At 35.7% G+C, this 13207-nt stretch overlaps 1 protein-coding gene across 2 annotated transcripts in view; it reads right to left on the reverse strand.

The window, feature by feature from the left end:
• Positions 1 to 13207, reverse strand: part of LOC145293145 (NADH-cytochrome b5 reductase 3-like) — a 128558-nt gene that overhangs the window by 28179 nt on the left and 87172 nt on the right. For both annotated transcript variants that reach the window (XM_080139567.1, XM_080139568.1), the window contains exon 2: positions 475 to 618. In XM_080139567.1, the coding sequence (XP_079995693.1) occupies positions 475 to 618 (144 nt within the window). The remainder of the gene's footprint in view (positions 1 to 474; positions 619 to 13207) is intronic.

Genomic DNA, 13207 nt, shown 5'->3' on the forward strand with positions numbered 1-13207 from the left:
CACATGAATTAGAGAGAAGCAGTTCGGTGGAGAGATGTATTAGAACAGAGAGAAACATTATCTGAGCACTGTCACATCTAAAAGGTTGTACAATTAAAAAAAAAAATTAGATAATTCTGTGAATTGCATAAATCAATTTCGAGTGATGACAAATTATAAAAATTATTGGAATTAGTAATAATTGGAATTTATTTAACGATAATGAGGACAAAAACATGTTATTCATTAACTTCAACACTGACATACCAGTCAAAAGTAAAGACCCAAAATTTGGCTTCATCTTATGAGTGGCGGTAGTATTGATAGTGTATAGACAAATGTCATTATGCATTTTATTTTTATGAAAAAACGAATATTTATATATATATTAATTGGTGTTAAAAGTTACAATATTAAGATTTATTTTCTTTTAAAACTTAATTTCATTATGCAAAATAATTTATTAGGTGCGTGAAAAATAAGAAAAAACATTACCTCTTTATCAATCAATTTCAAAGGATATTTAACATTGGGTTCTTCCAAAGTAATTGCCTTTTTCTTGCTTCCTTTGAAAAGAAACAATTTGGCTAAAACTGCAGTTACAGTTACAACTCCAGCACCAATGACAACCGGGATCACCTGGTTGGGAAAGAAACAAAAAATGATTTCCTAAAAACAAGAACATTTATCAAGACTAGCGATATAAATATAACAATGAAGTATCAAGTCATTTTCTACGGATTCAAGATAATATCTTAACGGTATGTACTTAGTAAATGTGCCAAAGTTTCATTTTTATTATATCTAAAAAAAGATTTGTTTTGCATAGATATTAACGATGGTACAAAATTTATTTTGGTAGCCCGATTAACCACCAAATTATGACTTAAAAGTTTGTGAATTAGAAAATTTGCCATTCAGAAACGAAGTTCAGAAACGAATTTTCAGTGTATATCTTACAAATGTATCATGTCATCTTGTGATAAATGAAAAATAACCATAATGGAATGATTAAGTTATGCATAAAAACCTGCTTCGTACAAGGCCAATTATTGATACATGTTTGAATTCATTGATTTTTATCACAGTTGTTTTATTATTAATTAGAATGTGGGAGTAGGACAATAGGTACGTGCAATTTAATGGTGGAAACTGATAGGGGGACATGGTTTTGAAAGTCAGCTTATAATTTTTTTTGTAGGTTTCCGATTACTCTTTGATTGTGTTTAAAAGATTAAAGTCTAAACTAAACCTCTAAAAGGAAACAAAGATTTTTACATGTGAAAAAAAGTTATAATGAAAAATGTTTTCACAGCTAAATTTGGAAGTTAAATAAATTAATTGTAAAAATCCCTTAAAAGATAATTATTATTTTTCTGGGGCTAAAACACCTTGTTTTTACAAAAAATAGTTTAATTAGCACCCAAAAGGGTTCAGTAACAGATCTAGCTTCACACAATCAAAACAATACACAAGTAGCCGAAAATGTCAAAAAGTTAATTTTATTTTTAAATTTATGGATGGAATTGAAACCTTATAATTTCTGTATTTTGGAAGATCATAAAAATATTCATTAATTTTATTTGTTATAATAAAAAGGAAGTATTTGTTTAATTAAAGTATTTACTTTTTTAAAAAGGTAGGTTGTGTGTTGGTCTACCACGCCACATTTACCAAAAATTAATTAAAAAAATATTTTAATGAAATTTTTTTTTTTAAATGTTTCTAATGTACCCCTCCCCCCCACAATTGAATTTGTCATATTTTGAGGTTCGTTTTGTTTATGAAATTGTTATGTGAAAGTATAGAATGATCTCCAGGTACCGCCAACGCACGCCACAGTTTTAACCCACCCACTGTATGTAACATGATGTAACTGTAATTTAATATTATCATCCTAACTTTTTTACCATTTAAAAGAAGAAGCTTCAAATAAACTGCTAATATGTTCTTTTTAATTTTTTACAGCATACAAAAATAATGAAAATGCGAGACAAAAATCATGTTTACATTATAGACGCTTTAAAACAACGTTTCTATGTAGTGACGTTTTCACCCATGTTTTAAAAATCTAGCAAAAATCAATTGTCATATTTTCCTGAAATCTTCGATATTTATTATTGAATAAACTTACATAATAAAAGTAGGCTTCGTTAAATATATTAGAGGAAATATTTTTTTTTTAGGGTTCTACCCCCCGCCCATTTCATGTTACGAAAATTAAACCAAATAAATATAGGTCGATAAAAATTTCAACATTTTTTAAAGCTGAAAAGCATAGAGATCTGTAAGCAGTAGCATCTTTAAATACATATATCAACAGAACAGATTAAAATTAATTTTATCGTCTGTGTAGTTTGTTATTAAAAATCTATTTGTTTTACAAAGTGCTTTTTTATTGTACATTTATTCATAAATTTTTGCATAAATGATCTTCCATAGAAATTGACCCAGACTATAGTAAGCACATGAAATGATGACGTTCTACACGGTGCCTAATGGTCTCATACTCCCCCCCCCCCCGTTGCATAAAATTTCATTAAATTTATCCGTATTGTGTGTTTCAAATGTAATTCCCTGCCACAAAAAAATGAATTTGTCATGTTTTGCTCCCCACCCCCTCATTCACCAAACTTGAAAAAATGCTAGGTGACATGTCTTGTTAAACGCAGATGGCCAAGAAGTGAGTGCTCATTTTACGTTCAACTTATATAGAAAAATGATCCCACGGTCTAAAATGTTATTTTTTTATTTATTTATTTTTTTCAAAATTTCTTCTTTCATATTTTTAAAGGTCTAATAAGGCAAAAAAAAGATTTTTTTTTTTTTTTAGGGGTTAAACGATGCTGGGTCACATCCTAATTTACCAAAAGATTTTCCTGCTAATATGGAAGTTAAGTCTGTTCCTATTTACAATGCCTCCTCACAGGATCAAGTTAGACGCCAGTCCATTTTTTAACGTGGAGAAAAGGAACAAAAATAGAAATGGTAAATTTTTAGTTTGCTGACCCCTCGGCATTCACTGTCGACTTTTATAAGTCACCGAAAAACATGGAATTTCTGCGAAATGTTAAACAGTATTCTACTCAGTAAATGTTGCCGTGTTACTTATGGAAAAAACGGTTAATTGAACTACACAAGTTCTATAATTGATTACCCCCCCCCCAAAAAAAAGAATGAAAAACATAAAATATGCTTTTGTAAACCGCTCGTGGAAACTTTTTTAATTTTATTTATTTTTTTTTTTTTTTTACACGGTGGTCACCACTTATCAAGGCCCGGAAGCCACTCAGGGATAAGGGTTATTGCAAGTACAGTTAGTGTGGAGATTTAATGAAGTGTTTACTTAAGAGGGCGGTTCATTAGGAATTTGTTAACGTTGGACTTGAAGACATCCAAGTTGTAGTCAGGTGGGAAGCAGGCAGATGGAACAGAGTTCCACAGGCGTGCAGTTCTAAGAAAGAAGCTTTGTTCATGGAATCTACGTTTTGATTTAGGCACAGATAAAGAGTGGGGGAAATTTTTCACAGTGGATTCAGCTAGACGGGTGTTTTTCGTGAAAGATTGGCGAGGGGGGGGGAACCAGAGATTGGAGTTCAGACGAGCACCTGCCATGGAAATAACGATAAAATAAGAATAGGCTCGCAACGTCTCTTCTGTGGGAGAGAGGTTGCAGGGTAGAGAAAAGGGCATGCCCCACTAAGCCACGAAGCCTATTTTGTACTCTTTCAAGGCAGGATAGGCTGCTTTTAGCAGCTCCTGCCCAGATATGGCAGCAGTATTCCATCCTTATACGTACTTGGCTTTTATATAGATAGAGAATTGCATCAGTAGTGAGATATCTTCTGGAGCGGTAGAAGGATCCCACCATCTTTCCAGCGACCTTGGCAACGGACTTGATGTACGTGTTTCATTTCAGATCAGGAGTAAAGGACAAACCCAGAAGCTTGTCAAAACATGGGGCTTCTCCTAGACAAGAGCCATCCATTTCAATTGATGCCAGATGGGGATCAGAGCGTTTATGATGTAATGATAGGAGTTTGGTTTTAGATGCATTAAAGGTAACCAGCCACGTCTTCCCTCACTGAACCACGTGCTCGAGATCAGAGGAGAGAGAATCAAAGAGAACTTTGTCATTTACAACCTTTGATGTGTTGCCGTAGATGGTCGTGTCATCAGCATAGATGTCAACGAATGATTTAAGTATGTGTTTAGGGAGGTCATTGATGTAGATCAGGAAGAGAGTTGGATTGACCCTTGAGGGACTCCAGCATTAACACTGCAAGCCTCTGTTTTTGTCCATCGACCACTACTCTTATGAGCCTATCGGGGAGAAATGATTTAATGATTGAGAAAACATTTCTAGTTATACCGTAGCTGGAAATCTTGTGAAGTAGGCCCTTATGCCATACTTGTCGAAGGCCTTTGATATGTCGAGCAATTGCCCTAGAAAGGAAGCCTTTGTCAAGAGATTCACTAATCCTGTGAGATATAACCGTTAGCACATCTGCGGTAGATCTTGCAGAACGGAAACCATATTGTGTGTCACTAAGAAGATTGTTTCTGCTGAGGTGGTTTACTATTTCTCTATTTAATATGGATTCCAGCAACTTACTAATAACACACAGGAGACTTATTGGTCTGTACTGAGAGGGAGATGACTTATCACCTGAATTCTTAAATACAGGGCATACTGATGAGGTTTTCCAGGGAGTCAGAAAGCACTTCTCCTTAAGGCAACGCTTAAACAGTTTCGTAAGTATGGGAGCAAGTTCTGGTTGAAGCTTTTTTAACACTATAATTGGGATGCCGTCAGGGCTAGTTGCTTTACTGGTTCTTGATTAGCTTGGCGACCTCATGCACAGATATTTGTATGTTACCTAGCGTGTTCTGTGTCATAGGAGGAAATATGGGGAGTTGATGGCCTTCGTCGCATAGGGTAGAATTAGCTGCAAAGTTCTTTGCAAATAGTTTGGCCTTATCTGATGCTGACGAGATGACCTCTGGTCCATTGATAATGGTTGGGATAGAATGCACACTTCTGTTCAGGATCCTATTTGTTATTTGCCAAAACGTGTGGGGACCAAGTCGCTGATCAACTACTTTGGATTTAACAGACTGGGCATATAGCTCTCTTGCATTTTTTATTACTCTTTTACAGTGGTTGCTGGCGTTCCTGAAAGCAGCTTTAGTCTCAGTGCATCTATTGCGTTGGTAGTTATGGAAAAAGTGATTTCTGTGCGCGATAGCAGCAGCACATTCTGGGGAGAACCATGGCTGGCTGTTAGGTTTTTGTTGGAATGTTTTAGATGGTATGAATTGGTCTATGCCTACAATTAACCATTCGGTCAGATCTGATATTATAGAGGACACATCCTTTTTAAACATGGAATGCAGAGGTAGATCAGATATGAATGTGCGGAAGCTATCCCAGTCAGCCATAGAGTATCGGTATACAGGACGGTGGAGGGGTACGTCTGGGAACTTATTATATTTCATTTTTATCTTAACTGATACGACAGAGTGGTCGGAGGATCCTAGAGGAGAATGAACAGAACATGAACATAGCTCAGGGGAAGTTGAGAGAAAAAGGTCTAAGAGGCTTGCATATTGACCAGTAGTATCGGGCACACGGGTGGGTTTGCAAACAGTCTGAGTGAGGTCATAAGCAATGGCAAAATCATGACAAAACCTCCCCTCATCGTCTGTCTTATTTGAATGGGTCAGCCATTCCACGTTATGGACGTTGAAGTCACCACAGATGTGGATGTTAGCCGAGGGATGTGCAGACAGGATCTGGTCTATTTTCTCAGATATACTCTTAAAGATAGTAACTCCGCTGTTATGGGGCCGATAGAGGGCAAATATAAATGCAGTGGTGTAAGAAAGTGCAACCCGGAAGCACATAGGGGGTAAATTAGGATCTTCTCTAGAGATATCCCTGCCACACGGGAAGCCATCTTTAATGTAGGCACATATTCCATGCCCATAGCGATCTTGGGGGTCAGATTTAGCTGTTAAGTTAGAGTATCCGTTAATTATGAACTCATCTAGGGAAGTGGTCGGCCCTATTCCAGTTTCGCTTAGAAAGAATAGGTTCGGTTTCGTCTCCTGTAATTGGGTTTCAACCTCTGGAAGGTTGGAACGTAGACCCCTGATGTTGGAGAAGGAGACCTGGTAGTAGGGGTTAAACGTTACTTAAAATATCCACAATGCACCTTGTGAAACGTCAAGTGACTACGCGCTTGCGTGCAGTTTAGTAAGTGAAAAAAATGAATATAATTAAGAAAGTAAAAAAACAATATTGTCCGTTTCGATATCGGGAAGCGGAAAAATATCCGGAAGGGTGGGGTAGGGTGGGGGATGGGGTTCATTTCGGCCTTGAAGCCGAAAAGTGTTTTTTGGGTCATGTTTTGGCCCTTTTGGCTCTTTTTGGCGTTTTTTCCTAAATGGGGGAAACAAGATGGATGGCCGCCAGCAAAAAAAAAAAACAATAGTGATTACGTTGGATACTGAATGTCTTCAAATATGGATAACTACTTGTTTACGCAAAAAATCAATGCGATATTCGTTCTCAACGTACCCGAAAACCTAATAAGTCGAAAATTAAAGTTGAATGCCGAGGGGTCGATAAACTAAAAAAATACCATAGAAATTGTCTCAGTCGTGAAGGATTTCTCCACTGAGAGAGAGAAAAGGAAATTGAATTGGCCCAAAGAATCCGCAGAAAAAAAAAAAAAAAAAAAAAAAAAAAAAAAAAAAAAGAAAACGTGAAAAGAATTCATTTTACAGCCAGGGGAAAAGCTTATTCAGGTCCGCAAAATATATTTTTTTAATATATGGTCGTTATTAAAATATTGTTAAGATAACGGTACTTATGCACTTTTGTTACCGTGCTATTTTTTTAAATAGTATTTTCAAGTTAAATCCAAGTTTTATAATATCTTTTTTTGGTACTTGTACAGTTTAATCAAGACATTAAACAAATGAAAATATCGAAAAACATATTCGCTTTGGACTGAAGATCTCTGAAAAAAAATTCATTTAATTTGATCGAGTATATATATATTTTTTTTTACAGCAGAAAAACACGTTTTTATTAGAGTGCGTTGAAGTCAGCCATTGTGGAAATTTTTAATACGCCACGGGGAGAGGAGGGACCTTTATGGCCTTCCTGCAGATGTTGCAATCAAAGACCATTGCAATGAGTTTCTGGTCCATGTAGGGACAACCCTATATACCAAGAGGCTCTCACTATCCAGCTCCCATTTACCACCTCTCGGGAGCTGCCCCCCCCCTCTTCACATTAAAAAACAGCCTCATGCCTAATTTTGGAGACGGAAGTGTTTTTGTTGAGATAAGTGATTTCAATATTAATTCGTACTTTTTATTTTTAGATTCAAATATTAATAACTACATTTTATTTCAGTATTTAATTTATGTATTTCTGTTTTATTAAATGCTAGCTTTTTTTCTCGTCCATAAATGTTTATTTATCTACCTAGTTGATTGCAAAAATAGATTACGAAATTGTACTCATTTTTAGTTCGTGAGAGGGGAATCTATCACCATACTTTCCCTTAAACACGTCTGTTGGACTTTTATTAAGTACAATACTTAATAATTTTTTTTTTTTTTTTTTTTAATGGAGAGTAGAAAACGCATTGTGGATGCGTTATCGGCAGCTCCTGTTACTCTCGCTTCTTCTTATTTGTCCCTCAGTCCTCATTTTTTAATGAGTGATTTTTCTGACAAAGGGAGAAGAAATAGCTGTTTTCTAGGTTGGTAGTATTTTGCGTGAACAGTTGGCAGAGATGGCGGAAATTTTCTGTTTCTATGTCTATCCTTGTAGCCATGTCACTAGTAAGGGTGCTGGAGGTAAACGTTTTGTCTGGACTGACGTTATCCGCCTGATAGTCAGGGACCCGAACCTTGGATTAACCACTAAGGAGGCTGTCCTATCAGCAGGTGCAAAGTACTGGGGCTGCTGTATTGCCATTTGGTGAATGGATTCTGGACCATGCAGTAGCTTCTGGTGGGGCCTCTCGATGCCATACTAGTGGGTAATTGTTACGGCTTTACCTTATCATTAGCTACAAATAAAAAAAAAATTTTTAAATTCTTCATTTCTTTTTCTCTCTTAGTTTCCCCTCTCTGTCCTGCTCTAAGTAAATCTGACGACCTAGTCCACAAATTCCAAAATTTCATCATGACAAGTTTCAAGAAAAAATACACGATTAAACCCGGTTCTCCAACTTCCAACGTAGACCCCTACTACCATGTCTCCTTCTTCAACATCAGGGGTCTACATTCTAACCTTCCAGAGGCTGACAACAGCGGAGTTACTATCTTTCAAAGCATATCTGAGAAAATTGACCAAGTCCTATCTGCTTATCCTTCAGCTAACATTCACGTATGTGGAGACTTCAATGTTCACAACATCGAATGGTTGACCCACTCAAACAAGACCGATGATGAGGGGAGGTTCTGTCATGATTTCTCCATTGACTATGACCTCACTCAGATTGTTCAGGAACCCACCCGTGTGCCCGACAATGACGGCCAGTATACGAGCCTACTAGACTTTTTTCTCACAACTTGCCCTGAACTATGTTCAGTTTCTGTTCTGTCGCCTCTTGGATCTTCCGACCACTCTGTTGTATCAATTAAGATAAAAATGAAATGTAATATGTCCCCAGATGTACCTCTCCATCGTACAGTATATCGATACACTAAGGCTGACTGCGATAGCTTCCGTACATTTATATCTGATCTACCTCTGCATTCCATGGGATGTGTCCTCTATAGTATTAGACCTGACGGAATGGTTAATTGTAGGTATTGACCGTTTCATACCCTCAAAAAAGTTTCAGCAAAAACCTAACAGCCAGCCATGGTTCTCTCCAGAATGTGCTGCTGCCATTGCGCACAGAAATCACTTTTTCCACTGCTTCCAACGTAATAGATGTATGGAAACTAAAGCCGCTTTCAGGACTGCCAGCAACCATTGTAAGAAAGTAATAAAGAACGCAAGAGAGTTGTATGCTCAATCTGTTAAGTCCAAAGTAGCTGAGCAGCGGCTTGGTTCCCACCAGTTTTGGCAAATAGCAAACAGAATCCTGAACAGAAGCGTGTGCTCCATCCCAACTATTATCAATGGACCTGAGGTAATCTCGTCAGCATCAGACAAAGCCAAACTCTTTGTCAAGAACTCTGCAGCTAATTCTACCCTTTGCGACCAAGGCTGCCAACCCCCAATATTTCCTCCTGTATCAGAAAACACGCTATGTGATATACATATATTTGTACGTGATGTTGCCAAGCTAATCAAAAACCTTGATTCCAGTAAAGCAACTGGCCCTGACGGTATTCCAATTATACAAGTACTCAAAAAACTTCAACCTGAACTAGCGCCCATACTTACAAAACTGTTTAAACGTTGTCTTAAGGAGAATAGTTTCCCATCTCCCTGGAAAATTTCATCAATATGCCCTGTATTTAAGAATTCAGGTGATCGCTCATCCCCCTCTCAGTACAGGCCAATAAGTCTCCTGTGCGTCATGAGTAAGTTGTTGGAATCTGTGTTAAATACAGAAGTAATCAACCATCTCAACAAAAATAACCTTCTTAGTGACACTCAATATGGTTTCCGTTCTGCTAGATCTACAGCAGATGTGCTTACAGTTATATCTCATAGGATTAGTAAATCTCTCGACGGAGGCAACCTTTCTAGGGCAATTGCTCTTGACATATCTAAGGCCTTTGATAGGGTATGGCATAAAGGTTTACTTCATAAGATCTCTAGCTATGGTATAGCTGGAAATGTCTTCTCAATTATTAAATCATTTCTTTCTGATAGGTTCATAAGAGTAGTAGTTGGGGCAAAAATCAGAAGCTCACAGTATTAATGCCGGTGTCCCTCAGGGGTCCATCCTGGGCCCAACTCTTTTCCTGATCTACATTAATGATCTTCCAAATCACATCCTTACATCATTTGTAGACATTTATGCTGACGACACTACCATTTATGGTAGCACATCTAAGACAGTAAACGACCAAGTTCTCTCCAATTCTCTCTCCTCTAATCTTGAGCACGTAGTACAATGGGGTAAGGAGTGACTGGTTAATTTTAATGCATCTAAAACCAAGCTTCTATCTTTACATCATCAACATTCTGATCTACATCTGGCATCAATTGAAATGAATGGCTCTCGTCTTCAGGAGGCCTCAAGTTTTGACAAGCTTCTGGGCTTGACCTTTACTCCTGATCTTAAATGGAACACGTACATCAAATCCGTTGCCAAGGCCGCTGGAAAAATGGTGGGATCTTTCTATCGATCCGGTAAATATCTCACTGCTGATGCTATTCTCTATCTAGCCAGGTACGTCCAAGGATGGAATACTGTTGCCACATCTGGGCAGGAGCTGCTAGAAAGGACTTGTCCTGCCTTGATAGAGTTCAAAATAGACTTCGTAGCCCCGTAGGAGATGTCCTTTTCTCTTCCTTGCAACCTCTATCTCACAGAAGAGATGTTGCGAGTTTGTCTTTGATGTATCATTATTTTCATGGAAGGTGTTCAACTGAGCTTCAATCTATGGTCCCCCCTTGCCAAACTTTCACAAGAAACACTCGTCTAGCTGTACACACTATCAATAATTCCCCTCACTCTTTATCTGTGCCTAAACCTAAACATAGATTCCATGAACAAAGCTTCTTTCTTAGAACTGCATGCCTGTGGAATTGTCTTCCGTTTTCCTGCTTTCCGGCTGACTACAATATGGTTGTGTTCAAGTCTAACGTAAATAAGTTCTTGATGAGCCGTTCTATATAAGTAATCAAATTTACCAAATTTTCATTACTAATGATTACTATATTGTCCAATTTCTACTGTACACTCTTTAACCCTTATCCTTGAGTGGCCTCTTGGCCTTGATAAGTGGTGATGCCAGTGATGCCTATGTAAAAAAAATAAATAAAAAAATACAAAAAATTTGCTCAGTGGGGAAGCAAATAAACACACCCCATCTTATATTACTAGCTTTTCTTCCTAAACATCGAACCTTTTGCTCGGTATCATAAATTGTTTTTTCGCTGGAAAAAAACAAAAAAACTACTTGTTCCATCAGGGAAACGTACAAGATAACCTTTTTTCGATATTTTCACTTTTTTTTAATGTCTTGATTAAACTGTACAAGTACCCTTTTTTATTATTAAATTGTTAGATGAACGTACATAATTACAAAACACCCCCTCCCCCATGTTAAGAATGGCTTTCTAAATATTATTTCAGCGCGGTAACATAAGTGCCTAAGTACCAAATAAACAGAATAAACATCCACTTCTCGAATAAAATTGAGATAACTTAAAAATAAATAATTATCGCTGTTAATAATTGTTTTTATTTTTTTCCATAAATTTTACGGTTTCTTTAGAATTATGAAATTCCCATAAAATATTTTTATTTTAACCATAATTGTTTCCTCTTATCTTGAAACAGCAATTAACTTTAATTAGCAATTAACTATTCCTAAATAGTTGCATTAATTGATCAATAAAAAATTTCACGGAAATATTTTTAAGTCGACGTTTAGTTTCATCCTAAAAAACAAAAAAAAAACTAGAAAACCGGTTGTGCGTGCGATGACGTTAAGAAAAGAAAATATTGTTGTCATGTCAGTAACTTTCTTGTAACTAAAATGTGTTCACACAAATAATAAAAATTACAAAATAGATTGTTATAATATCAATAGAGAAAATCGGTTCTTTTATAGACATAATCGATAAATACTGTTCATCTCACATAACAATAAACTTTCTTTGCGAGAAACTTTACTTCCAGCGTTGCTAACTGAGATTTTTAAAACCCGCCAGATCAGGAAAATATCACCAGAAAATCGCTAGATTTTGAACTTTTTCCATCTGAAAATTTTTAAACCGCTAATTCAAAACAAAAAAAAAAAAATCCAAAAAGAAAAAACTATATATTTTTATGTAGGGTACCCCACATAAAAATATTATAAATATACAAAATATTCTGTGTTTTATTTTTTCACTATATATTTGGGAATTATAGTAAAGCAGTTAGCTCTCCAGAAGGCTTCCATCTGTTTTTTTTTTTTTGGAGAGGGCATATTTTGTTCTGCAAGAAACATCTAGACAAGAGTGTACTACTGTACTCTATTTGTCCAGCAGTTGTTTATTCTCTACTGAAAATGAACAAGACCTAAAAGAGATAATGACAAAACAGAATTACACAATAATCCTCTAACATCATAAAATCAAACAGTGTTTATAATAAAAGTTAAATTGAAATATATTACAAATGCATACCTAAATAATAAATATTACTGAATAAATTCTCTGGAAAAAAAAAAAAAAAAAAAAAAAAATGGCATTTGCAAAATAAAAATTAAAGAAATCCGTAAAACACAGACACCAAATTTATACGTGAATTAATTGATAGATTTTAGAACCATTCTAAAGAGAAGATTGGGGACGGTAGCACAATGGGGAAAAATAGCAGAAGAATAAAAATCTTTGAAAATATATATAAAGGGGAAAACATTAGAAATTTGTCAATTTAAAAAATAAATTATATCTAGATTTAAAAGCAGATAAGGGCCCTTAGCTATCCCTCTCCAAAAAATAAGATTCTGCTTAAGTGATTGCGTGTGAATATTCCGAAAAAATATTTTAGAATTTAAAGTGGGGAATCACTTTTCATATAATTTTTTATTAAAATGATCCCTCATTTCTGGGATATTTTAAGTTTTGGGGACAGGTAAATAATCTTTAATATCTGTCTAAGTCTGGTTTGCTATGTTGTAAAGCATCACGAAATCACCTTAAACAGTAAAACATGCAGAATTTCTCATAGAAAAAAAAAGCTAAACAGTCTGGTGTTCTAAACAGTAAAAAAGCATTGGAAGTAAAGTTCTTTACATTAAATTGGGCAGCACTTCTCATGGCCACCACCATTCACAATCAAGTATATTTTTGTTTGCTCTGAATATTTTAATAAAAAAGTGACAATTTAAATATTTGTGAATTTTACAATATCTTTATTTTTGGCTTATTTGTATCATATTTTTACTTTTCCAAATAAAATTAACATTAAAGTATAATATCAGTTCTGATATTATACTTTATCTTTTCTGTCCTTGGTCAATGAAGGAGAAAGTCTTTTAAGATTGAGATTTAAAAAACAAATGTTGCCCCAATCCCGAT

The sequence above is a fragment of the Euprymna scolopes genome, chromosome 14, assembly GCF_053919585.1.
Source record: "Euprymna scolopes isolate OS-2025 chromosome 14, ASM5391958v1, whole genome shotgun sequence".
Lineage (NCBI taxonomy): Eukaryota > Metazoa > Mollusca > Cephalopoda > Sepiida > Sepiolidae > Euprymna > Euprymna scolopes.